Source organism: Lithobates pipiens, unplaced genomic scaffold, assembly GCF_037356315.1.
Source record: "Lithobates pipiens isolate NorthernLeopardFrog02 unplaced genomic scaffold, aLitPip1_a1.2 Scaffold_28, whole genome shotgun sequence".
In the NCBI taxonomy this organism is placed as follows: Eukaryota; Metazoa; Chordata; class Amphibia; order Anura; family Ranidae; genus Lithobates; species Lithobates pipiens.
In genome coordinates, this window is record NW_027507789.1 from 146,663,171 (window position 1) to 146,691,114 (window position 27,944).

The following is a 27,944-nucleotide window of genomic DNA, read 5'->3' on the forward strand; positions in this document are numbered from 1 at the left end:
CCCGTAGAGCTGCAGGGTGCGGTGGCCCCCAGTCTGCTATACAGCAGTATTTCTCCCCTAGGCGGATGTCGGCTGCCGGGCATATCGCTGAGATCACGGATACAGCCAAGCCCCGTGAGGCGGTGAGTGTGCAGCTGAATAGAGGAGAGATGAAGAGCTCAATTGATGCAGGGAACAGCGGAGTGGAAGACGAGGAGGCTGCCCCCCGCCGTATACGATCAGAAGCAGAGGCTCTGAAGAGTCTAATTCAGGCTTTACCAACGAAAGCCGATATAGAGGCTCTCATTAAGAGAGTGGAGGAGACTCACCGTGCGGAGATCCAGCAGGTGCATACTGAGATTCAGCTCATTGCCGACCGCCTGACAGTGGGGGAGGTAAGAGTGTCTTCATTTGGAGGAAAAATAGAGAGAGTGGAGAGGGAGAGTAAGGAGCATGGCGAGACGATGGCGGAGATGCAGCTTCAGATCGAGGAACTTGAGGATCGCAGCCGTCGCTGTAACCTGAGGCTCCGAGGCGTCCCTGAAGTCGCTGAACAGGAGGACTTGCAGGGGAAGGTAATGAGCGTCTTTCACAAAGTTTTAGAGGGTAATGTCCCGGCTAACATGGACTTGGACAGAGTACACAGGGCGCTAGGACCTAAATCGATAGACCCCCAAAGACCCAGGGATATAATTTGCCGCCTCCATAGGTATGCGCATAAGGAGACTCTGCTGAGGAAGGCATGGGAGGCCGGCACTATTGAGATAGAGGGGTCAGTAGTGAAGCTCTTACCTGACCTTTCGCGGGCCACATTACAGCGCAGAGCACAGTTGCGAACTGTCTTGGACTGTGTACGACGGGAGGGATACACATACAGATGCAAATACCCGCTTGCTGTGGTAATAAGAAAAGGAACATCTACATGCTCATTGCGACTTTACAGCGATCTTTCAAAGCTATGTGCCTTCATAGGTGTTGAGCCGTTTATGGTGCCGAATTGGAGACTCCCACTTTCTCTGCTACAGAGAAAAAAGCCAGAAATATAGGAGGGAAGGAGAGGGAGGAGAGGGAGTGAGAAGGAAGAGAGAAATATGTTACAGTATACTGGGACACACGCTGGAAATTAAGCCAAATTAAGCCATACCTCCGAATTTGTTTTTCTGCGTTTTCTGGGGTTTTTTTTTTTTTTTCCCTCTTCCCCCATTGACCAGGTTCCCAACTTGTTTAATTACTTCCTCCCATGATGATTTGAGAAATATGAGTGGAGTGAGATCTGTTCCCATTTTTTTATTTTTTTTGGATTGGTATGAATGGAGATAATGAGGGATGAGGTGGGGGTAGCAGGTGGGAGGAGGAGGATTGGAGGAGGGAGGGGGGTGGGACGGAGGGGGAATAAGATAGGAGATATAGACGGAGAGTTCAAGATAAATACATAAATATGATCATATGATTATATATATAAATATGGAGGGAGAGAAGGAGGGAAGGGGGAGAGGGGGGGGATCGGGTCCCTTGGGGGACTTACATAACCTAGGTTCCTAGAAGAGGTGGTCACTTAGGAGAATATTATATTTCACGAGGGGGTAAAGAGATGGTTGGGAGAAAATGTGAGGATAGGGGTTTGCCGTGTCCTTTTTTTGGGATTGATTTTTTTCTTAGAAGTGTTGGGGGGGGGTATATAAATCTTCTTTTTTTTTTTTTTTTTTTTTTGAGAAAGGGAGGGGGTAAAGGAGAGGTGGGTTAGTGAATACATATGATGGTGGCACAAGGGTGGGCTTGGACTTAGGGAGGGATAATGGGAGAGATAATGAGCAGGTGAGGGAGGGTTAGAGAAGGAGAGTATATTTAATAATAACACAAGGAATTGTTTGTTCTTGTTTTTTATTAATTTTTTTATTTTATTTTTTTAAAGAAGTTAAATAACAAACATTGTTAATCACTAATATCACTAATCACTAATATCATCATTAATAAAATAAAAGCACATAGTCAGGGACCTGGGGGAAACGGAAGGCCCATGGGATTGGACCCCCCTATCTGAACCTAAAGATGAATAAAATACTTCCATGAGATGTACCCTTCGGTTTTACCGCCCCCCCTTCCCTCCTTTTCCTCTCTTAACCCCCCCCCCCCCCCCCCGTTTTTTTTTTTCCCCCTCTTAGTTGAAAAAGGATGAGGAATGAATGGTGTTATTGTTTGCTGTATTAGTGTATTAATGTATTGTATTGTATTGTTGGAATAAGGTTGATACACAATATGGCTCTTGGAGGAGGGGAGAGAGAAACAGAGAGGAGATATGGAAAATGGGAATGAGGGGGGTGTGATCAATATAAACATAGGGGAGGCTTAAGTGGTGGACAAACGTGGGTACTTGCTTACACAGGTCCAGTTGTGTGTGTGTGTCCATACATGTGTATATGTATGCATGTGTATATATATATATATATATATATATATATAGACGGATATGGACGGACATATTTAATTTGGTCTCTCTTTTTTTTTTTTTTTTTTTCTCTTCTGCGATCTCTCCTTTCTTTTGCAAGAGCCATGTTGGAGTAGACACAATGTGTAGTGAAGTAACAGGTGACATTAGAAAACGCGTTATTATAAAAGACTGGCGGAGTGCACGGGGAAAGCTCGACCTGGAGCAGCCATGCACAACCACAAAACCCCATTAGGTCAACACTCATAATCCGGAGGGTCCGGAAATTGAGTGGTTAAAAGCAGTAGAGCTTTGAGATTCGTGGGGAGGCCGTGGGTAAACGGCCAACCCAGGGATTGGTAGTGAGGGAGGGAGGGAGTAGTAAATTGGACGGGAGGGGGGTGGGAGGGGGTAGACTTAAAGGGTTTTTTTTTTTGTTTTTTTTCTGTTTTGTGTTTTGCCTCTCTTTCCGAAGAGATATGGAAACTTTAAAAATAATGTCCTTGAAAGTAAAGGGATTGAATGTCCCTGAAAAAAGACGAATGTTATTCCATGATTTAAAGAGACTGAAGATAGATGTAGCGTTTATTCAAGAAACGCATTTCAGAGAAAACAATCTCCCTTTGTTAAGGAATACGGGTTATCCAATGGTCTACCACGCATTCAATCCGGATTCCAAAACCAAGAGAGTAACCATTATGATATCAAATACAGTAGCATGGAATCACAGAGATTCCTTGATAGATGCAAAGGGAAGGTATTTGTTCGTAAAGGGGACTATAGGAGGGGTAGGAGTAACATTAGCAACATATTATGCCCCCAATATACAACAAGACTCTTTTGTTAAAGAGACATTTGATAAACTTATGGAATTCGTAGAAGGACAGTTGATTATGGGGGGAGACCTTAATATTCCATTAATCCCTAGTGAAGACACCTCATCCGGGACATCGTCAGTGACACCTAAAATAAGAAAGAGGATATCTCAGGCAATAATAGAAACAAAACTGGTAGATATATGGCGATTATTACACCCCAAGGAAAGAGACTACTCTTTTTTTTCTAATCTGCATAGAGTGTACTCACGGATAGATATATTCTTTATTCCGCATAAACAACTACCCTCAGTTAAGGAAGCCACTATTGGTTTAATCACCTGGTCAGATCATGCCCCAATCTTTTTAAAATATAATCTAACGGGAAAAAAACATTTAACCCCTAGGATGTGGAAACTCAATGAGAGTCTCCTTCAAGACCCCTTAGTGCTGGAGGATGTCCGAAAGGAGATAAAATTATTTTTTCAGGAGAATGAAGGTCCAGAAAGTTCCTCGGGAACAATCTGGGAAACGCACAAGGCAGTAATTAGAGGAGTACTGATTAAGCATGGAGCAAGGATTAAGAAGGAAAGAGAAACTAAGTTAACATAACTTTTAGCAAAAATGCAACACTTAGAAGCCCAACATAAACATGCTCAGAATTTAGAAGTTAAACAAGAATTAATAAGTACACGTAGGCAAGTGACAGATCTGTTACAGTATAGAGCTAAAATGGCAATTCAGATAGGACGTAAGTGTAGTTATGAATCCGGCAATAAATGCGGAAAACAATTGGCGAGAGCATTACGGGAAATACAAACGAAGACATACATACCTACAATTAGGAAAAAAGATGGGGAGGAAGAGCGGATGCCAGAACAGATTGCTGGTGTGTTTGGCGATTTTTACTCCTCACTGTATAATTTGAACCTGAGAGCATCAGATCAGGCTAAGATAAACGAATATATAAGCTCAAGTGAAATGCCGTCTCTGACAAGCACTGCACGGGAGGAGATGGAATCGCCAATCACACTAGATGAGGTACAAAACACGATAAAACAGATAAAAAGTGGGAAAGCACCTGGCCCAGATGGATTCTCAGCCCAGTATTATAAGATGCTTATGCCAGAACTATGCCCATATATGGTTAAATTGTTCAATGAAATAGGAGACATATTGACTTTCCACTCAGAAACAGTTAAAGCTACAATTACAGTGATACAGAAAGAAGGTAAAGACCCGAAACAATGTGGAAGTTATAGGCCAATATCCTTGCTGAACGCGGATCTTAAAATATTCAGTAAAATATTGGCCTTGAGGATACAACAGTACTTGCCTTCTTTGATTCATCAAGACCAAGTGGGATTTGTCCCAACAAGAGAATCAAGAGACAATACTATCAAGGCCTTAAACTTAATGCATACAGCCAACTCCGCCGAGACCCCTTGCATATTTTTAGGAACAGATGCAGAAAAGGCTTTTGACCGGGTAGGGTGGGGGTTCATGTTCTCGGTACTCCGACATATAAAGTTAGGGGGGAAAATGATAGGCTGGATAGCAAGTTTGTATAAAAAACCTGCAGCTCAAGTAAGAGTAAACGGAGTGGTATCTTCATCTTTTCCGATAACAAATGGGACCAGACAGGGATGTCCACTGTCCCCTTTGTTATTCGCGTTGACCCTCGAACCACTGCTATGTAGAGTAAGGCTTAACAGGGATATACAAGGAATAACCATAGGAGGAACTCATAATAAAGTGGCAGCATATGCAGATGATATGCTTTTTACAGTGACGAATCCGACAATTTCGCTCCCAAATCTATTTAAGGAAATTGAGGCATACAGTATACTATCCTACTTTAAAATAAACTGTTCCAAGTCAGAAGCCTTGATGATAGCAGTCCCAGAGAAAATGAAGAGATTAATAAAACTAAATTACACATTTAATTGGACGAATCAAGGCCTGAAATATTTAGGAATAATGATTGCAACAGACCCCAATAAAATATATGAATTAAATTTTGTGCCGGCATTGAAGATGGTACGTGGATGCCTGGAGAGATGGCATAGGGGAATACATTCTTGGTTTGGAAGAAATAATATAATCAAGATGAATATTCTGCCAAAACTCCTGTACCTCCTCCAGGCAATTACAATTCTAATGCCAAGGAAATTTTTTAGAACTATACAAACATTATTCATGAAATTTATATGGGCAGATAAACAACCAAGGATACGGAGGACACTATTAACATTACCGAAGCAATACGGGGGACTGGCAACACCGGACATATATAAATATTATCAGGCAATACATCTAGGCCGACTGTTGGACTGGTGCCGACATGGAGACCAGAAAATATGGGTAAATTTAGAGCAAGCACAATGTAGGGAGCTACTACATAGAGCACCTTGGTGCTATAGAAACCTGACATTGGATACGAAGTTACATCCTACAATAGGACCCACACTACAGATATGTTACAATCTCTTAGTTAAGAATAAGATATCGACACAGAATTCCCCTCTAGTCCCTATATTAGGTAATCCCCGATTCATACCAGGCATACAGAAAGGACCTTTTGACAAGCTGATTAAAAAAGGAATATATCAAGCCTCACATTTCATAAAAATAGGCAAATGGCCAACAATGCAGGAGATGATGGATAGAAAAGGCCCCTTCCAATTAGATTTCTGGCAGGCGGCACAACTAGGACATTTTTTAAGTACAGAGATAGCGCCAGAGTTATTAGACCATGGCTATACGCCATTTGAGAAACTCTGTATGGAAAAGGAGCCAATTACGCATGTAATTTAGAAAATGTACGCGTTATTGATTAAACCAGTAGAAAATTTTCAGCTACCGTTCTTTCGGAAGTGGGAAATAGACCTAGGAAGGACTTTTTCCGAGGAGCAGAAGAAAAATATGATACAATCTATCTTTAAAACAGCAACATGTACAAAACTACAAGAAACTAATTATAAAATCATTTCACAGTGGTACAGAACACCAGAAAAACTTCAAAAATATTTCCCTCATACATCAAGTAAGTGTTGGAGGTGTCAGAAAGAAGTGGGAAATTTTCTACATATATTTTAGTCATGCCCAAAAATTGAGAAATATTGGAAGGACGTACGAGAGATTATTCAAAAATTCAGTGAAGTAGAAATACGGGAAGACCCAGCAGTATTTCTCTTGCATTTGTCAGAGATCCCGGGGAATATATATAGGAATTCCATTCTGTGTCACTTGGTAAACACAGCCAAGGCATGTATAACACTTAGGTGGAAACAAACACAACCCCCTAGTGTGAGCATGTGGCTGAAGAAAGTTGAGGAGGTGAACAGGATGGAAGACCTAATATGGACAGCTAGGAAAAGCCTACTTAGAAATATGGACACCATGGAATCTTTATATCTCTTCGGAGGAGGGAAAGAGACAGATTGATGCGATCTAGGGGGGAGGAGGGGGAGATATAGGGGAAGGAGATGAGAACTTCCCCTCTCCCCCTCCCCTTCTTGGTTTGTGGAAGTGTTGAGGGGGGTGGTTTGGGGTGGGATTAAAATTTTATTTATTTTTTTGTTGGGGGGGGGGGGGAAACAAGGATGGAAATAAAGGGGGGAGATGAGAAATAAGAAGATAACAATAAAACTTTGACCTGGCTGGGAATAGTACCAACCCAGGACCAGACATAGGGTATGTGGGACCGAATTCAGAGGGAGGAGTTTCCTCGACGGCGTCCCCATACATTACCATCAAATTAGCTTTTTTTTTTTTCCTTGGATTTATATATTACACTATAAGGGAAGCAAGAGGTAAAGGAAATAGAAGGAATTGTTATGTTTTTCTTTTTACTATGTATAAATATGGAAATTCGATGTATGATATTCAGACTGTTTATGTAAAATTCCATTCTTGTTTATATGAAGGAAAAAAGGGGAAAAAATAAAGAAATTGTAAAAAAAGAAAAGCAATATACTGTACCTCCTTCAAGAACTCAATGGCTGGCAAGGATCTCAGAAATCCAACAAATGGAGGATTTGACTGTGACATTGAAGGAAAAAGAGGAGAAATGTTTGAGGACTTGGGCCCCATATTTTCAATATAGGGAACGGGTCATTTTAGCTGAATAGGGGGTGAGGACTGGGATGAGGAGAGGGGAGAGGGGAGGAGAGAGAGGAATGGATACTGCTGTTTTTTTTTTCTCCTGGTACTTTTACGCCTATAGAGGCGATACCAGGATATGGTGTGAGACAGGTGGGAGGGAAGGGGTGAGGGATAAAGAAAATGGTATATATTTGTAATGGAAGAATGAGAAGGCAATTTAATAATTATTGATGAGGATTTATCGATGTAATGTGATTGTATGTTATTGGATAAAACTGTTTAGTGAGAGGTGTATATCAATGTTTTGTAATGATAAAAAAGGAAAAAAAAAAAATAATAAAAAAAAAAAAATCAAAGCAGGAGCAGTGATTTTTTTAATGCTTAAAGTGAAACAATAAAAATGAAATATTCCTTTAAAGAGGAGGGCCGGTTTAAAAAAACACTGTAGCTGCTGACTTAATAAACACACTTACCTGTCCAGGGCGCCCGCAATGTCGGCCGCCCGAGGCTGACCCGTCCCTCAGCTCTCGTGTCCCGGCACCGCCATTTTGGCTAAGGGAAACAGGCAGTGGAGCCTTGCGGCTTCACTGCCCGTTTCCTACTGCGCATGCGCAAGTCGCGCAGCGTTTTGTGAATGGGGTGCGCTGTGTTCTGGGACACACAGTTCCCAGAACACAGCGCGACCCATTACCCAGAAGACGCCGCATGGAGGAGAGAAGATAGAAGATCTCCGCGGAGAAGGAAGAGGCAGATTAGGATGATGTGCCTAGCAATAGGCATTTCTGGTAAGTTAAAAAAAAGTTTTTTTTTCATTTTTTTTTTCTGATTTATTTTTTATTTTTTATGTATTTTTTTTTTCTGGGTGGCCCACCACTTTAAATATTGTGCATGGAGGTTGTCTATACTATGCCTGTAAAGTGGTGCAGTTTTCTCATGTTTAGAACAGTACCACAGCAAAATTAAACTGATCACGGCTGTAATGAATTGTCGGGTCTCAGCAATATAAAACCCATTGAAAAAATGAGCAGTCTATTACCAGGCCCTTTGGGTCTGGTATGAATATTAAAGGGATTTTTTAAACACTGAATATGTATTTCAAAGGCTCCCGCGCTATATGGCCAAATTAATCAGAAGGCACAGTTCTATTCTGACAGGAGCAGCAAACACTATATGAGTTGGCTCTCAATACTCAAAAAGATGAAAAAAGGGGGGGTGTGTTGCGCTTCCTCAATACCAAATAAACTAACAGTAATGCACAATCAAAAATAATAATATTAAAGCAAAAGGTGCAATAGTGCTTATAAACTTGAAATAGTGCTTAGTGCTTATGAAGTTGCATTAAAAGTGCATCTGTGCATTGCATAAAATCAACTGACAAAGTGTCTCTGTGCATCACTCAAGTGTCAACATCAGTGATACAGTGATAAATAAATCCAAGTGCATATAAAAAAACATGTAACAGCTAAAATATGCAATATAAAAAAATATAACTGTGATATCAAAACAAAATTTCAGATTTGTAAAAAAAAATTCAACAAAAATCAATAGCAGCAAATAAGTGAATCTCATTAAAGGGTCCCATACATAATCCAATCGTGAAAGTTAAATGCAGTATCACAATCAAAATAAAGTGCAATGTGCCAAGCCGACTCTCTTCCAGTGATATTCCGTGCCAGTGCTAGTTACACTAAATAATTACCTCACAGCTGCGAGATATGCAGCAAAAATCAGCTATATTGCAAGGAGTGCTTGAGACTGGGGGATAGCTGCAGAGAGGAACTTCTGACGGTGCCAAAAAACTCATCCGATTTCCTCGTGGATGTTATCAGCATAAGAGCTCAAAGGGACAGATAAATAGCATCCACCATAGTGTAGCATTTAAAACCACCGATTTTATTAAAACATATAATAATCTACTCACAAGAGGAAAAAACTAATAAGGCACACAGCTGACAGTGGACCGATGAGCGTCTCGCTCAGATGTAAACGTCACTTCCGGTTTCCTACGCGTTACGTCACACAATGACTTCAACTGGGATGTTTCTAAGGTGACCGGAAGTTGCTTTTGAGAGTACTGGGCGGACAGGTTCCGCCCTCTATTTGCATATTGCGTCGCGTTCAAGGCATGTTTCAAGCAGAGCGAGCAGACCAATAGAGTCAGGCGGGTATGTCCCGGCTTCTGTTTACCTCTCACGCCGCGCTCGAAGCTTGTAATAAATAGAGCAGACAGGAACAGAAAAAAGGAAACAAAGGAAAAAAGGACTAATTATGGAAAACTTTTTACTGACAATAAATAAATAAAAGTGCCAGGTCCATAATACTATGAAATTGTACCAAAGACTATTAGCCTAAGACCACATTTTATGCTTTCATAACAAAAATAGAGGCAGGTCCTATATACTAAAATACAGGGCTACGCTGGCGGTGGGGATCTGTTCATATCCTAAGGCACAAAAAAAACTTTAAAACTTTATCCAATGATGGTTTCTTCAATAGTGGGCTTATTTCAACACATTTAAACATATACTGCTCTTAATGCTATTAAATCACTTTATTAACTTAGATTTCTGAATCAAAGCAACAAAGAGAAATTAGCTAAACTAAATAGCAGAAGCAAATATAAAAAGCAGATAAAAAAAAAAAACAGATAAAAATGACATATATATAAAACATATTTAAAACGTATATATATATATATATATATATATATATATATATATATGTGCAATGCATAGGAGGCCTAGAATAGGCCACCATATTTAAAATACAATAACTACCCCAAAGTACTAAAAACATTTACTTAAAACCAATTCAAAAAAATGTTTTTTAAAAATAAGGGGAGGATCGCGGAAATGACGTATACATTACAAAACATCTAGATAATCATGAGCATATAACATCAAAAATGTACTAGATTTATATACGGGGAGAGAATCTCGTATTATATATCAAGATATTAAAAAATTAAAATATTCAAATATATAACATAATTATCATGCGGGAGAGAGAAGTATGAAGAACTAGGTAAAGGGGTGCTAATAATTACTGATGAAACAGTTCAAATCAAACTCCACATTCAATCCTCTAGGGACAAAAGTGTCAAGGGTAAATATCCACTTTGATTCTATCTGGCTCAAAGTCCTCACTTTGTGCCCACCTCTCCAGTGTTTAGCATAGGGGACAATGCCCCAGAATTTTAAGTCCCTGGGGTCTTTTTTATGATGGGTAGCAAAATGCTTAGAGACGCTATGTTTATCATACCCCTTTTGGATATTTTGTATATGCTCCTTGAGCCTAATCCTCAAAGGCCTTTTTGTGCGGCCTACATACTGTAGGCTGCAGCTACATTCTAGGACATATACGGCACCCTCTGTGTTACAGCATATGAAGTCTTTAATTTTATGTGTGTTGCCAGTACTTGTGGATGAGAATTGAAAGACTTTGTTAGGTTTACTTGCTCTTGTGCATGCAAAGCACCTCTTACATGGGTAGAACCATTTTCCCGTAAAGAACGTAAAGTTTTTCACGGGTGGGTCTGGTATATTTTTCACTATCATATCCCTTAAGGTTGGGGCACGTCTATATATAAATTGTGGTCTAGGTGGTAGAACCTCGTGTAAATCTTTGTCGTTCAACAAAATGTGCCAATGTTTTTTGATTATTTTTTCTATACTTTTGTATTGACTATTATAGTCAAGAATTATTGCTCCATCTTTTGATTCCCTGTTTTTATTTTTGTTCAATTGCGTGCTTTTTTCTTTAAGGAGATCTTGGTGCCTTACAGAAAGGAGCCTTTGAAAACATATTCAGTGTTTAAAAAACTGTTTAAAAAACTTTTTACTTCTGCTGCAAATATGGAGGTTTTTTCCTTCTTAGAGAAGAGGAAAATTTATTTGGAAGAAGTGTTTAATGCTGCCAATATAGAAACTAAGAATAAAAATAATAATGTAGAACATCTGGCAAAAAAAACGTAGATATAATATGGAAAAGAGAGTGAGTCTATGGTGGGACACCACCACTTTTGAACAGTACTTGAAGGATGGTCTAGTTCCTAGACGTCTTAGGTGGGATGTCCCACCAAATGATGGTCTGATGGACCAAGAATCAATAGATTAGTGGTTCAGGTTCTTTAACGAGAAAGGATTTGAATTACTTCAGTTTCTATTAAAAAGAAAACAGAGAAAAATAAAAATAGTAGAGCAAAACATAGAGCAAATCAAAAGTGATTTAGAGATACATAAAGAGTCCACGGAATTTTATAACTCTGACAACACAGCTAAATAAAGACCTACTAAAGAAAGACAAGGAAGTTCAAACTAGAAAGAGCAAAAAATATACTAGAGACATGGGAGATTTTAAGAATGATCAGGTTTTCAGATGGCAGAGTCAATTGGGACGTCTAGACCCGATTTCTACATACTCTACACCTGAAAAACCTGTTAGACTGGAGGCAGTTGCACCCCCAGTCAACCCAGTCTCTGTGTCATATAAGTTACCTACATCCAATGGACAAACTAGGAATAGGATGAATGATTCTCCAAAGACAAGTAAATCTAATGATGGGCAGAACTTTCCCAAACAATCCACACCTCAATATTCAGAGAGGAGACCCCCACAGAATTCTCACACCCCAAAAAAGGGGTGGAAGAAACCCCCTTGGAAAAAAACTAATAACAATAATAAGAAGTACAGCCATGGTGACAATTGGAATCATCCTTCTTATGAACAACCTCGAGGTCCATATCATCCCCCATATGTAAGAAACCCTGCTCCCTATTACGATTATAATCGCAGGGAAAGAGATGATTGGGGACCACCACAATCCTACCAACGACTGTATGATCAATACTCAGTTCCTACTTATAACCGTTATGCGCCACTCAGAGATTATCGGGATGACGAAAGAGAAGATCATTACTACCAGACCTACTATCCCGATCCATATGAGAATAAGGCTTTTTTAGGGAGAGGTCTGGATCATCATCCCCCGAAAGCGAGAGATGTACAGGGGGAAAGAGAGTTAAGTCCAAAAAGAAGAGAGGCAGAAGAGCGGGAGCGAGAGAACAAGCGAAAAAGAGAATAAAAGGTGAAGGGGTATTTAATTTAAGTGGCATCCCCCTAACAACAGAGGAAATAGCTGTATTAGACAGAGGTCTGAAATTTGCTCCTAAAAAGAACTTGGACAAGTTTCAGACCTATGTAAATATTCAGAAGTATATAAGGGGCCTCAATATAAAGAAATATTTAATCAATAATCCCATAAAAATTCAGACCCCTTTGCCTAACGATGTTACACATAGCACTTTAAAAAATAAGTCTGTTTTTAACCCTCAAATTAATAATAACAAATTTGTAGATGTTTTTAAAAAGATTGTTGTCGAAGACCTAAAAACCTTGGATACCAAGAAGCAGATAGAACCAAATTATATGAAATGTGGAATGAAGCGACTTAGTGAGCGCAAAGATATAGTGATCCGCCCAGCTGATAAAGGAGGAGGAATTGTAATATTGTCAAAAATTCTGTGAAAATATGCTAAATCTGTTAAATGATACAAAAACTTATAGGCCATTACCAAAAAACCCGGTATTTAGAGGAAGAAAGGAGCTTGAAGTAATAGTACATTTGGGTTTAAAAAAATCAGTCCTGAATAAAAAGGAAGCACAGTTTCTTATACCAGAATCAGTAAGGACCCCAATAATCTATTATTTACCGAAACTCCATAAGGACAAAATCAACCCTCCCCCTAGGCCTATAGTAAACGGCATAGACTCACTCACTTCAAGGATAGGATCCTATATAGACAACTTTCTACAGCCAGTAGTTAAAAGGACGAAAGCTTATCTCCAAGACACAAAACATGTTTTACAGATCTTGGAAGAATTTTCGAATGATGGACCGTTCATTCTTGAAACAGCAGACGTAACCTCACTTTACACTATAATTCCCCATCATGAGGCCTGCGAAGCTGTTAAATGGGGCTTAAGAAAACATTCTCAACTTATCTGTTCACAAAGAAAATTTATAGTCAAATGCCTTGATTTCTGTTTGAAGAATAATTATTTTTGGTTCAATCGGAAGTTTTACCATCAAACGACGGGCGTCGCAATGGGTGCTAAATTTGCACCGAGTGTCGCCGGACTGTTTATGGCGAAATGGGAGGAAAACACAGTCTTCTCCGACACACCCAGCGAACTGGTGATGTATAAACGATACATCGATGATATTATACTACTGTGGAAAGGAAGTAGTACTAGTCTTAGCGAATTCCAACAGAAGCTGAATCTCAATGATATGAATATAATACTGACATGGAATACAGACGAAAAAGAAATAATCTTCCTTGATTTGGCAATCATACAGGAAGATGGGAGACTACAGACAAAAACACATTTCAAAAGTGTCGATAAAAATAGTTACCTTCCAGTAACAAGTTGCCATCATCATAACTGGCTTTTCAATATTCCCAAAGGACAGTTCATGAGACTGTGCAGAAATTGCAGTAAACATGAAGTCTTTTTAGAACAAGCTAAATCCATGGGACAGAGATTCTTTGAGAAAGGCTATGACAAGAGTACAATCCTAGAGAAAATAACAGAAGTAGAGAAGATGGAATCGCCAAGATCTCCCTAAAGAAAAAAGCACGCAATTGAACAAAAATAAAAACAGGAAATCAAAAGATGGAGCAATAATTCTTGACTATAATAGTCAATACAAAAGTATAGAAAAAATAATCAAAAAACATTGGCACATTTTGTTGAACGACAAAGATTTACACGAGGTTCTACCACCTAGACCACAATTTATATATAGACGTGCCCCAACCTTAAGGGATATGATAGTGAAAAATATACCAGACCCACCCGTGAAAAACTTTACGTTCTTTACGGGAAAAGGGTTCTACCCGTGTAAGAGGTGCTTTGCATGCACAAGAGCAAGTAAACCTAACAAAGTCTTTCAATTCTCGTCCACAAGTACTGGCAACACACATAAAATTAAAGACTTCATATGCTGTAACACAGAGGGTGCCGTATATGTCCTAGAATGTAGCTGCAGCCTACAGTATGTAGGCCGCACAAAAAGGCCTTTGAGGATTAGGCTCAAGGAGCATATACAAAATATCCAAAAGGGGTATGATAAACATAGCGTCTCTAAGCATTTCGCTACCCATCATAAAAAAGACCCCAGGGACTTAAAATTCTGGGGCATTGTCCCCTATGCTAAACACTGGAGAGGTGGGCACAAAGTGAGGACTTTGAGCCAGATAGAATCAAAGTGGATATTTACCCTTGACACTTTTGTCCCTAGAGGATTGAATGTGGAGTTTGATTTGAACTGTTTTATCAGTAATTTTTAGCGCCCCTTTACCTAGTTCTTCATACTTCTCTCTCCCGCATGATAATTATGTTATATATTTGAATATTTTAATTTTTTAATGTCTTGATATATAATACGAGATTCTGTCCCCGTATATAAATCTAGTACATTTTTGATGTTATATGCTCATGATTATCTAGATGTTTTGTAATGTATACGTCATTTCCGCGATCCTCCCCTTATTTTAAAAAAAAAATTTTTTGAATTGGTTTTAAGTAAATGTTTTTAGTACTTTGGGGTAGTTATTGTATTTTAAATATGGTGGCCTATTCTAGGCCTCCTATGCATTGCATATATATATATATATATATACGTTTTAAATATGTTTTATATATATGTCATTTTTATCTGTTTTTTTTTTTATCTGCTTTTTATATTTGCTTCTGCTATTTAGTTTAGCTAATTTCACTTTGTTGCTTTGATTCAGAAATCTAAGTTAATAAAGTGATTTAATAGCATTAAGAGCAGTATATGTTTAAATGTGTTGAAATAAGCCCACTATTGAAGAAACCATCATTGGATAAAGTTTTAAAGTTTTTTTTGTGCCTTAGGATATGAACAGATCCCCACCACCAAAGTAATGGCTGCCTCTGAGATAGCCCTGGAGTCTCTAAGAAAATGGCCGCCGGCGTAGCCCTGTATTTTAGTATATAGGACCTGCCTCTATTTTTGATATGAAAGCATACAATGTGGTGTTAGGCTAATAGTCTTTGGTACAATTTCATAGTATTATGGACCTGGCACTTTTATTTATTTATTGTCAGTAAAAAGTTTTCCATAATTAGTCCTTTTTTCCTTTGTTTCCTTTTTTCTGTTCCTGCCCGCTCTATTTATTACAAGCTTCGAGCGCAGCGTGAGAGGTAAACAGAAGGCGGGACATACCCGCCTGACTCTATTGGTCCGCTCGCTCTGCTTGAAACATGCCTTGAACGCGACGCAATATGCAAATAGAGGGCGAAACCTGTCCGCCCAGTACTCTCAAAAGCAACTTCCGGTCACCTTAGAAACATCCCAGTTGAAGTCATTGTGTGACGTAACGCGTAGGAAACCGGAAGTGACGTTTACATCTGAGCGAGACGCTCATCGGTCCACTGTCAGCTGTGTGCCTTATTCGTTTTTTCCTCTTGTGAGTAGATTATTATATGTTTTAATAAAATCGGTGGTTTTAAATGCTACACTATGGTGGATGCTATTTATCTGTCCCTTTGAGCTCTTATGCTGATAACATCCACGAGGAAATCGGATGAGTTTTTTGGCACCGTCAGAAGTTCCTCTCTGCAGCTATCCCCCAGTCTCAAGCACTCCTTGCAATATAGCTGATTTTTGCTGCATACCTCGCAGCTGTGAGGTAATTATTTAGTGTAACTAGTACTGGCATGGAATATCACTGGAAGAGAGTCGGCTTGGCACATTGCACTTTATTTTGATTGTGATACTGCATTTAACTTTCACGATTGGATTATGTATGGGACCCTTTAATGAGATTCACTTATTTGCTGCTATTGATTTTTGTTGAAATTTTTTTTACAAATCTGAAATTTTGTTTTGATATCGCAGTTATATTTTTTTATATTGCATATTTTAGCTGTTACATGTTTTTTTATATGCACTTGGATTTATTTATCACTGTATCACTGATGTTGACACTTGAGTGATGCACAGAGATACTTTGTGTCAGTTGATTTTATGCGATGCACAGATGCACTTTTAATGCAACTTCATAAGCACTAAGCACTATTTCAAGTTTATAAGCACTATTGCACCTTTTGCTTTAATATTATTATTTTTGATTGTGCATTACTGTTAGTTTATTTGGTATTGAGGAAGCGCAACACACCCCCCCTTTTTTCAATATTAAAGGGAACTCCCGAACCAAAATTTGAAAATTGCGTGGGGGTCCCATTAAAATCCATACCAGGCCAAAATGATATGGAAATTAAGGGGAACCCTGTGCCAAAAACAAAAGAAGAAAAATTCATCTTCTTATATCACTCTGCCGACGGCCCGAAAAAAAAAAGCAGACACCGATCCGCCTCAATGGGAGGCTCCCACCGTGTCATGCTTCTTTGCTTGTGACAGTTCTTATATAAGTGCGAGCAGGGCCACCCGGTTACATAAACGGGTGGCCCCGCCCCTCTCTCATGCCACGGATAAGCCATAGGGAAGTCCCCCGTGGCATCAGAGGGGGCAAGGTTACCCGGGAAAGTCACCGAGTGGCCCCGCCCTCAGTTATATAAGAACTGTCACAAGCAAAGAAGCGTCATGCGGTATGTTCTGCTGCGAACAGAGCAGGAGGGTGTTCGGTTCATCCCTAGTCAGGACCCAGTGCCAAGTTACATGTAAAAATACACTTATTGTTTAATGCATAAATAACTACATTAAGTTCTATTAATATAAACTTGCCATATAGCTTTAAAACTATTTGTGAGCATTAGTAGAAGCAGTTTATAGGACCTGCTCATTGGAATATGAATCCAAAACACATATAATACACATTTGTGCCAAAAAATTAAAGTGACGGTCTTTTTTAAAAATTTGTGAAATATTCAGTGCTTTTTGTGCCTGATTGCCAGGGTGCCCCTGCAGTGATTATTCCACCTCATGCTGTTTATACACCGCACTCATCAGATGGTGATGACCCCCTTACTATACAGCAAGGAAAGTTATAAAAGCTTGTAGGCCCTTAGGCAGACTTTTCTCAAAGTTTCTAATGGTTTCCTGGTGCACATCCTTGCTCCTCCTTGTATTAATCCTGATGTTACTCCCAAAGGTCCCATGGGATAGGCAGGCAATAAAATAAAAATGGAGAGAGATAGCCTCTCATAGTGTAAAATCCCTGGATGTATTATCAAAATTATAATTAAAAAAGCACCACTAGTGCAGTAATAGAATGTAAAGAACATCCCGCTGTAACAATTAAAAGATGGATGCCACCTAGAATCTGGCGTGCGTTCCACTCGCAAGGCCGGAAGTGACACACAGGAACAGCCACTAAATGCGTTTCATCATCAAAGTGCGGCATCTTCAGAAGCATGCTCAGGTAATGGTCAGGTATGGATTTTTTTGGCATGGGGGTTCCTCTCAAAATTTGTAACAGACCTGAAAGGGCCTAGTATGGATTGGGGGACCCCCATGCCGTTTTATTCACAATTTTTTTATTGCCAGTTTTCTTTACATTCATCTGTCAGCGGGGAAGCCCGCTGACAGCTGACGAGTCATCCGTTTTTAAGGATGCAGCAGCTGGCTTTTCCGTCCTCTCCTTAACAACCAGCTAATGTTAAAGGTGTCAACTCCAAAAGTTCTTATCTGAACTGAGAAATTTGTCGCTCGTACTGGACATGTGTAAAAGCCGTAGGCATTTGCCTATTGGATTGCGAGTTTCTGTTTACCATGCAAACTCCAGGCAGGTGGCTCTATAATTGGGATTTGAACCCATGACCTGAGTGCTGCTAGCCTGAAGTGCTAACCACTAAGCCGCTCAGCTCTATAACTAGAATATATAGTAGTACCAGGATTAAATAATAAACATATATAAACATAAGTCGACATTCTAATAAAATTCTATTTAGATAATAAACATTATTCTTCATATAACAGAGATGTTACTTTAAAGTTTCTATGTATTTAACATTAGAAAATAGTATACATTACTCTGTAACACTAATTAAGAAATGCATTAATTTGCAGAACAAAAAAAAAATATTTGTTTTAAAGTAAGATATTGCCTACTAAATATTTGTCCTGCCCCTTTAAAGTCCCGCTGAGGCACCCTTTCCGCATCTACAAATAAAATTGAGGTCCCCTTTTCCCACAAATAGAGTTTCCTTTTGATAGTATTTGATCACCTCTGTGGTTTTTATTTTTTACACTATAAACAAAAAGACTGACAATTTTGAAAAAAAACTATATTTTTTACTTTCTGCTATAAAACATAAATAAAGTTATAAAAAAATGTAAAAAATCGAATTTATTCATCAATTTGGGCCAATATGTATACTGCTACATGTTTTTGGTAAAAAAACAACAATCAATAAGCGTTTATTGAATGGTTTGCACAAAAGTTATTGCAAACTATGGGATAGATTTATGGACTTTAAATTTGTTATCATTGTTTTTACTAGTAATGGTAGTGATCAGTGTTTTTTAGCAGAACTGTGACATTGCGGCGGACAAATCTGACACCAAGTGCCACTTTTTGGGGACCAGTGACACAAATATAGTGATCAGTGCTTAAAAATTGCACTGTTACTGTATAAATGACAATGGCAGGGAAGGGGTTAACATCAGGGGCAGTGAAAGGGTTAAGTGCATTCCCTGGAGGTGCTTTCTAACTTTGGGGGGAATGCTGTGAGTGTATAAAAACAGAGATCCGCGTTTCTGCTTAGAAAAAACACAAGATCTCCATTTTCATCCCTCACAGAACGGCGATCTGCCTTGTTTACATAGGCAGACTGCCGTTCTGCCTCACCTGTGACCGATCACTGCGCGCACGCTCCAGAGCCGATCACAGGAATCACGTACAGGTGCGGATTTTGCGCTTAAGGGCCACCCTGCCCTTATACGCCCCCATTATATGTACGTGGGGTGTAACTAATGGGTTTAGTTTAATTGTAATGCATTATTTAAGAATTTCTCTATAATTTCCAAACTCGTATACTTCTGGAGTAAAAATATAACATGTTATTTATGGTATTGGGGTCTGAACATGCCGTACAGGCACAGATTTAGCCATTGTAATATAAAACGTTTGTATGAATAAAACCAAGACTCAATGAAAAATATTGCTTTTTGACAGAAATGCAACTTTAAAATATAAAAAAAACAAAAAACGGTAAACTGTACTGGCTGTAATGCCATTGCACATATTACCAATATTAAATATTAAGAAAAAATAAATAAATGAGAAAAAACTTTTTTTTTCAGCAGCTTACTAAAATTACATCGAAATTTGACATCAAAATTAACACTATGCGGCCACATAAGAATAAGTAGGGGGCCCTACTTATTCTTATATATAAAGAAATACTAATGCGCTCCACCTATTAGTTAACTATAGGACTAAATGAACTAAATTCCATACACAGGAAGCGGCCAGCAAAAAAACGGTGATCTCAACACCAAAAGTGAGTCAATATAATTAGATAAATAAATGCGGCGCTACCTAAAAAATGCATAAATATAGATAAAATAAAATAAAAGTGGAATGTCCAAATGGGACTAAAGTGCAAATAGGATACTATCCCACTACAGTGATAAATATTGACAATGAGAATAAAGCATATACTGTGCAATAAATAGAATTATAACCCTGCATACATATTCCAAATAAATACAGGAATGCAAATAAGAGATATAAAGTGTAAAAATCTGTGAAAAAATATATATACACCAATCAAGTGGCTATGTGCAAAAATTGCAATATTAGCAAGTGATTGTCCACAAAACCATGCATAAATATTAAAAAGAAAAAAAGTCCATGCAAAAAAAATATATATATGTAGAAGTGATTTCCAAAGATGACAGTCCACAGCAAACTTCAGTGCCTAGTTAAGTGCACCACCTATTTCCCCCAGCCTCTCACCTCCAATAAATGGCAAAAGAGCGCTGTATGTAATCAAAATGCTGCTGAATCCTTATCCATCCAGCCTCAGTGTTCTACCGCTGTTAGTGTACCGCTGTATACCGCTGTGTACTAGCAGTTATTATTCTCCCAATTTCTCCAAAGGTATCCAGTAAATATGGAATGGAAGAAGACAAAGGGGGCTTTCATGTGTAGTATCCAATAACAACTTTTTAATAAAAGATATCCAAACTTACATGAAAGTAAACACAGGAATACACTCGGCAGACATGAACTTCCGGTTTCGGCCGTAACCGGAAGTGATATGTGCGACACCAAACTCCTTCCCTGACGCGTTGCGTCACACCTCGTGACTTTTTCAAAGGTTTACCCTTTGAAAAAGTCACGAGGTGTGACGCAACGCGTCAGGGAAGGAGTTTGGTGTCGCACATATCACTTCCGGTTACGGCCGAAACCGGAAGTTCATGTCTGCCGAGTGTATTCCTGTGTTTACTTTCATGTAAGTTTGGATATCTTTTATTAAAAAGTTGTTATTGGATACTACACATGAAAGCCCCCTTTGTCTTCTTCCATTCCATATTTACTGGATACCTTTGGAGAAATTGGGAGAATAATAACTGCTAGTACACAGCGGTATACAGCGGTACACTAACAGCGGTAGAACACTGAGGCTGGATGGATAAGGATTCAGCAGCATTTTGATTACATACAGCGCTCTTTTGCCATTTATTGGAGGTGAGAGGCTGGGGGAAATAGGTGGTGCACTTAACTAGGCACTGAAGTTTGCTGTGGACTGTCACCTTTGGAAATCACTTCTACATATATATATTTTTTTTGCATGGACTTTTTTTCTTTTTAATATTTATGCATGGTTTTGTGGACAATCACTTGCTAATATTGCAATTTTTGCACATAGCCACTTGATTGGTGTATATATATTTTTTCACAGATTTTTACACTTTATATCTCTTATTTGCATTCCTGTATTTATTTGGAATATGTATGCAGGGTTATAATTCTAATTATTGCACAGTATATGCTTTATTCTCATTGTCAATATTTATCACTGTAGTGGGATAGTATCCTATTTGCACTTTAGTCCCATTTGGACATTCCACTTTTATTTTATTTTATCTATATTTATGCATTTTTTAGGTAGCGCCGCATTTATTTATCTAATTATATTGACCTACTTATTCTTATGTGTGGCCGCATAGTGTTAATTTTGATGTCAAATTTCGATGTAATTTTAGTCAATCTTTTGACTAAGTTTTAGTTATATTTTAGTCATTAAAACGGTTTTAGTTGTTTAATTTAGAAATTATCACTGTTGCTGTAACTTTTTTTTTTTTCCATCCTATTTATAGGCCCAATTCTTCAATCCCCCCAGCTCCACCCATGCTGGCCCCTCCTTTTCCAGGTGAAGCAATGGAACCCGGTGTAGATGAAATGTATTCAGTGAACATTAATGGAGGTATGTGCCTAAATGTGAACATATATGAATGAGGGGAACTATATGGTGCTTTTGGTGAATAACATTTACCTAAATATATCTTTTTATGTTGCTTTTCTATTTGTGCATACTCTTCCATACAGTCCTGATTTCATTTTATCTATAGATTTATGGGTTCTTGCTCTAGTGGCTATCTGTATGGCAAAGAATACAATTAGCATCCCTACTAACTGACTGCTGATATACATTCAGAGTGTATTACCAGACTGAGAAGCCCAATATACTAATGAAGCACTAACCCCCGAAGGAGCTGCTGGTTTTATTCGGGCTTACCGTTACCTCACCTGCCTGCCTCCTCATTTTAGGGGGGTCCCGTTGGAAAGTAGCCCAAATGATGATAAATCCGACACTTGGTCCTTTTTGAAGATTTATTTAGGGATAACACCAAAGAAAGACAAAAGACACAGTCCTTCAATAGAGGGTTAGAGGATAAAGGGAAGTTCAGGCACCTAGTAATTGTGGGTTAGAGGAATTAGATCCAGAGGACAAACAGCTCCACAGACTGGATCCAGCAGTCACCGGATAGGCCCCTCTCACTTGACCTAGCAGCTGATGAGATGCTCAACAAAGTCTCTGCCACAGACTTATCAATTCAACTTAGAAACTTTGAGAGTTTTAGGAAGAACTCCCCTACAGTACCAGATTCTTTCAGCCGACCCAGCAATACTGTAAGGATATTGATCCAGGTTGCGTCCTTCAACTGAGTTTCCAGGCTCCTCCAGAGACACCAGCCTTGCACTCGGTCCTCCACCTGAGAAGTGCTCCCCTGGATCCTCCAGTCGCTTGGCTTCTCCCCACAGCACAGGACCACCCCTGGATCAGCAGGCCCCAAGACATTCCTGGGCCTACACTCTCAGTTGCAAAGCCTCGGGCCAGCTGGCCCCACGGCCCAGATGCATGCGACACAGGCCCCAGGCCAGGAGGGCCATGAGGTCGGGATAGCGGACCCCAAGACAGGGACACGGAAACAGATCCAAAAAAATTGTGTCTGTACCTTAAATACTCTCTCCCAGAATGCACAGCAGGGAAACCACACCCACTGAACTATTTCCGAGTAAGAGGTCGCATTCAATGCATCCAGCATTTCTGTTCCACAACCACCAATGGTGACAGCAACACCTACGGTCAAGTGGGAATCAGTGCAACCCAGCTGGACTGGTACAGAAACCAGAACTGTTAGAGAAATTAGTCTGAGCCAAACTACAGCTTCAGACAATTAAATTTGAAAAAAATAATAGCGTCTGCCCATCAGGAGCAGGGCGCTACACTAATATAAACTGTAAAGCGCAACATTTACCTAGTTAAATATTCGTAACAAGTGGTAAAAACTTTGAAACAAGTTAACCCTAATGTCTCTAGCTTTGTTTAATGTGAAGTTATTTAATCTCAAAGATCATAACTAAAGTCTGAATTCAGTTGCTTTCTAGGGCCTCATTCACATGGGTACTGAGGCCTCATAGTCCATGAATTGGCCATGTGTTGTGGCATGAGCTGCCTGGTGCTGCAGGCAACCCATTCAAGTCTATGGAGATGCTGGGGCTGTGCAGACATAGCCGCTCATCCTAATTTGACAGGTATGTGGGTAAGTGGTCCTGACAGCTGGTAAACAGACAGTACATGTGTGATCATAGATGGACTGACACACCCCCACCCTGCAGTCAGAGTGACTTTTCCTGCATCAGGAAAGTGCAGGGAGGATGACATAAGCACTGTCAATCATACATCCATCCCCTAGAAGCAGTGTGGTCGGAAATTGGTGGGCGGAGCTTGAGGCACAAATTAAATGCTATAGCTACTTTGTGATAATTTATGATGGGATAGTTTATCTTAAGAGGCTCATTCTCACTGGTGCTTAGCCTTTTGTACTAGCGCTGAGCTGCATGCCCACAGCTTTACAATTCTATTTGGCAAGTGTAAAAACCTTCAATTGAGGGTGTTATCTGTTCTCTACTGCGCTCTCACAAGCTAATGCCCCTACAAGGGCATGGGGCAACATTGCAGCCTTCTTGGACTCTCCAACACCCCATGCAGGCCACACAGGTTTCCTGTTGCCAGGGGTAACAGCAGACCCAAACACATGGTCATACCCCTTGCAGGATGCTGGATTCTGTGCCCTCTTCTCTGAGCCAACCACTTCTCGTGAGCAGCCATAACATGAAACCACCAGTTTCTTGTGCTCTCTGTCATCCCTTGCAGGCTGAACAAAATTTTCTCCACGGTTGCCAGGGGTGACAGCAGACACTGTTGCACAAACATCTTCACTCAGAATTTTAGCCCCATCTCCGCTTTAGCTCCTCTTTTCTGCAAAAAGCTTTGCTATGGGAGACCACATTCTCCCTGCAGAACTTTTTCAGTGCTCTCTAGACTGGATTGCTTCTTGGTACCGGTTGTAATCATCTTGGTCATGACTCCTTGGTACTCCCCTGTCAGAAAAGGCTGAACCCAGAAGAATACCATGAAAAGATGTCAATGACAGCAATGGTGCGACAAATTTTCACATCTCTGGAGTAGGGCACTTTGTCAGGTAAGTATGCCATAAATGTGAAAGTATGCTGTGCATACTTGCACGTTATGGCAAAAGTTCTGAGGACCCAGAGTGGACATTAGATCCATTTGAAGATATTAGTAAGTTGTGGGATTGGGGTGATTGAACTCAAGCGGTGGGTGCATTTAAAATGAGTTGCGCCAGTCCAAAACTCATATTTTCTTATATTCTTAAGCCCCATACACACGATCAGATTTTCTGCAGATTTATGTCTTCAGATTTACCAAAACCATACAATATGAGGTCAAACCTTAGGAGTTACAATGTGTGTGCAATCAGGCAGACCCTTGCACTATATGGTTTTGGTAAATCTGAAGACAAAAATCAGCAGAAAATCTGATAGTATGTATGGGGCTTTACAGTGACTCTGTCAGAATGTATATAATTAGATGATCTGTGTCAAACTGATCTTTACATGTTTAATAAAAATTACTGAAAAGATGTACATTCTCTTTAAATGCACAATCCACGTGTTTTATTATCAACACTGTGAAAAAACATTGCCTCATATTTGCTCTTCTTACAGGACCCCAAAGAATGGAGAGCTACTTAGACCAGCTTTTTAATCCAGTGCTATCATCACCAACAGTGAGTGCCACTTTCATCATTATTACTGTACCCTCAAGGCCCCTTGCACACTAGGCATCTAATCCATCTGGTTTAGTACACCCAGAACTAGCTCCCAACTGTCCCTGATTTCGAGGGACTGTCCCTGATTTCGAGCAATGTGTCTCTTTCCTCCTCATTTGCCGATTTATTTTGGTCTGACCTATATAGTTGTATATAAAATGTACTTTTTATCTTTTCAAAAAGTGATTCCCAATGCTAAACTTTTCATCCAAATTCTAAATTGCTGCATTTATAAATTTTAAAAACCAATATAAAGGAATAGCAGTGGTAAAAAAAAATGCCCTTGTGGATTTAATCCTTTTTTTTTGGTTAATTCTTCTTTAAGGGGGTGTGGCGGGGGGGCGTATCCTATGTCTACATACGTTCGCTAGTAGGTGTCCCCCATTCCCATCTCAAAATGTTGGGAGGTATGAGAAAGCATAGGTGCAACATCCAGCACCACTACCTGCAACCTGTCAATGTCTATGGCAGGCTGAAATACACTGCAGCCAGATGAGTGTACTTAGTGGTATTACTTCACCCTAGAAAGAAAAAATGAAAAGGCAGTAGCTACAAATACTGTAGCTGCTAACTTTTAATAATAAAACATTTACTTGTCCAGGGGCCTGTCCTCACCTGGGGCGGTTCTCCACCGGTCTTTGGGTCCCTGGTGCTGGCATGTTTAATTAGTTAAGCCGGCTGTGACTTGTGAATGGTCCTGCAGCCTTCTAAGAAGAGATAGTGGCTGAACTTATGCTCGGATCGCCTAGGTGATCTGAGTGGAAGTGGGAACGGTTACCTATCTAAAACCTAAAACCTACCTAAAACTAAGTACCTGCTTTATCAAAAAAATTATAATGTGTAAAAATGTGGTAGAGGAGTGGACATAAACTATAACTTCCTCTTTAAGGTGAAAAAGCTTCTGTCGTCTCCCCACAAGATCTCTTTTCCTTGCAAACTTCCTTTCCTTTTACCGTGGCACCTCATCAGCTATCTTATGTTGGTATCAATTGAACCACAACCTATGATGCTCTATAATATCATTGTTCTCCAAACTGCAGCCCTGAGGCTGGATGCAGCCCTTTGCGTGCCTTTATCCAGCTCTTGGGGCTTTATCCCTCCCACTGATGACACTACTCTGCCATCTGACACTGACAACAGGGCACTATATCTCCCACTGACACCAGTAATGGCTCCCTATTCCTCCCTATGATAACCACGATGGGCCACTAATCCTCCTCCTAATACCAAATGCGGTGATATTTGCGCCCACTGATGCCAGGAAAATTTTGATCCCGTTGGTCAAAGTCCGGCCCTCATAGTGTCTGAAGGACAATAAACCGGCCCTTTTTTAAAAAAGTTTGGAGACCCCTGATCTATATCATGCTGATTATGCCCCAATCCTCAGCAAATTAACCTCCCTAATGTGAAAAGTAAAATAAGCTTTGGCGCTAAAACCTAAATGGTGTACTAAAAATGCTAATACTCTACAAATTACATAAAATGAAGCCCAATGTGGGAATTTCACCAATACACTGTATACGTGATATTAAAGCTATATGTAAATGGAAATGTGTATCCGTTATCCTACATAGTAACTATGCACAAGTGTGGTAAAAAATAATGACTATGCACAAGTGTGGTAAATGATATGATAAAAATTACAACTAATCTATCACAACTAAAAATGTAGGTGCTTTGACAAAAAGTGCTTTAGCTCACGTAAATGAGCCAATACTTATATTCTAAAAAGTGACAATCAAAAGGACATTGTGAAGATACCAAGTGAAAACATCAAAAAAATCAAAAAAATCATATAATGTCCAATCCAAAATATGTTATAATGTCCAAAAAAGTAACAATATTTGTTCAGAGTCGCATCATCTAGTTGCTGAAAAAACGCATAAGACTTTTATCAGATAGGAAGGTGAAGCAAGGTGACTGGTGAAAACAAGGGTTAAATTCCTCTCCGGTGCGCCACTCTGTGTTAGAGAAAAAATGTATATATGCGCTCACCAGACATTAAACCCTCAATGGGTTAACCAAGCAGTCACAGTATGAGCCACTGTGCAGCTCTCTCGAGGCTCTGCCACCGCTGAGCTGTGGGGATATTTTACACTCTTCCTTCCGTGAATGGTCCGTTTAGCGTTTGTACATGAAGGAAAACAGAAGTACAACCATGGTGCAATATTGTTGTAAAAACGTACTATGTTTATTAAAAACAGTTTTACTCACAAATTCCAAAAAAGATAGATCGCTGTGAAATATACTCCGCCGGCGTTACTGCTTGAATAGCAGTGTAAGGTGCACGTCCTAGGCCACGCCCTACGCGTTTCGTCAGAGCGACGTCATCTGGAGTACTGTTTTTAATAAACATAGTACGTTTTTACAACAATATTGCACCATGGTTGTACTTCTGTTTTCCTTCATGTACAAACGCTAAACGGACCATTCACGGAAGGAAGAGTGTAAAATATCCCCACAGCTCAGCGGTGGCAGAGCCTCGAGAGAGCTGCACAGTGGCTCATACTGTGACTGCTTGGTTAACCCATTGAGGGTTTAATGTCTGGTGAGCGCATATATACATTTTTTCTCTAACACAGAGTGGCGCACCGGAGAGGAATTTAACCCTTGTTTTCACCAGTCACCTTGCTTCACCTTCCTATCTGATAAAAGTCTTATGCGTTTTTTCAGCAACTAGATGATGCGACTCTGAACAAATATTGTTACTTTTTTGGACATTATAACATATTTTGGATTGGACATTATATGATTTTTTTGATTTTTTTGATGTTTTCACTTGGTATCTTCACAATGTCCTTTTGATTGTCACTTTTTAGAATATAAGTATTGGCTCATTTACGTGAGCTAAAGCACTTTTTGTCAAAGCACCTACATTTTTAGTTGTGATAGATTAGTTGTAATTTTTATCATATCATTTACCACACTTGTGCATAGTCATTATTTTTTACCACACTTGTGCATAGTTACTATG

At 39.5% G+C, this 27,944-nt stretch overlaps 1 protein-coding gene across 3 annotated transcripts in view; it reads left to right on the top strand.

Annotated features, from left to right (window-relative positions):
* Nucleotides 1–27,944, top strand: part of MYO15B (myosin XVB) — a 337,586-nt gene that overhangs the window by 142,964 nt on the left and 166,678 nt on the right. For all 3 annotated transcript variants that reach the window (XM_077459669.1, XM_077459670.1, XM_077459671.1), the window contains 2 exons: nt 21,650–21,756; nt 24,867–24,928. In XM_077459669.1, coding sequence (XP_077315795.1) covers nt 21,650–21,756; nt 24,867–24,928 — 169 coding nt within the window. The remainder of the gene's footprint in view (nt 1–21,649; nt 21,757–24,866; nt 24,929–27,944) is intronic.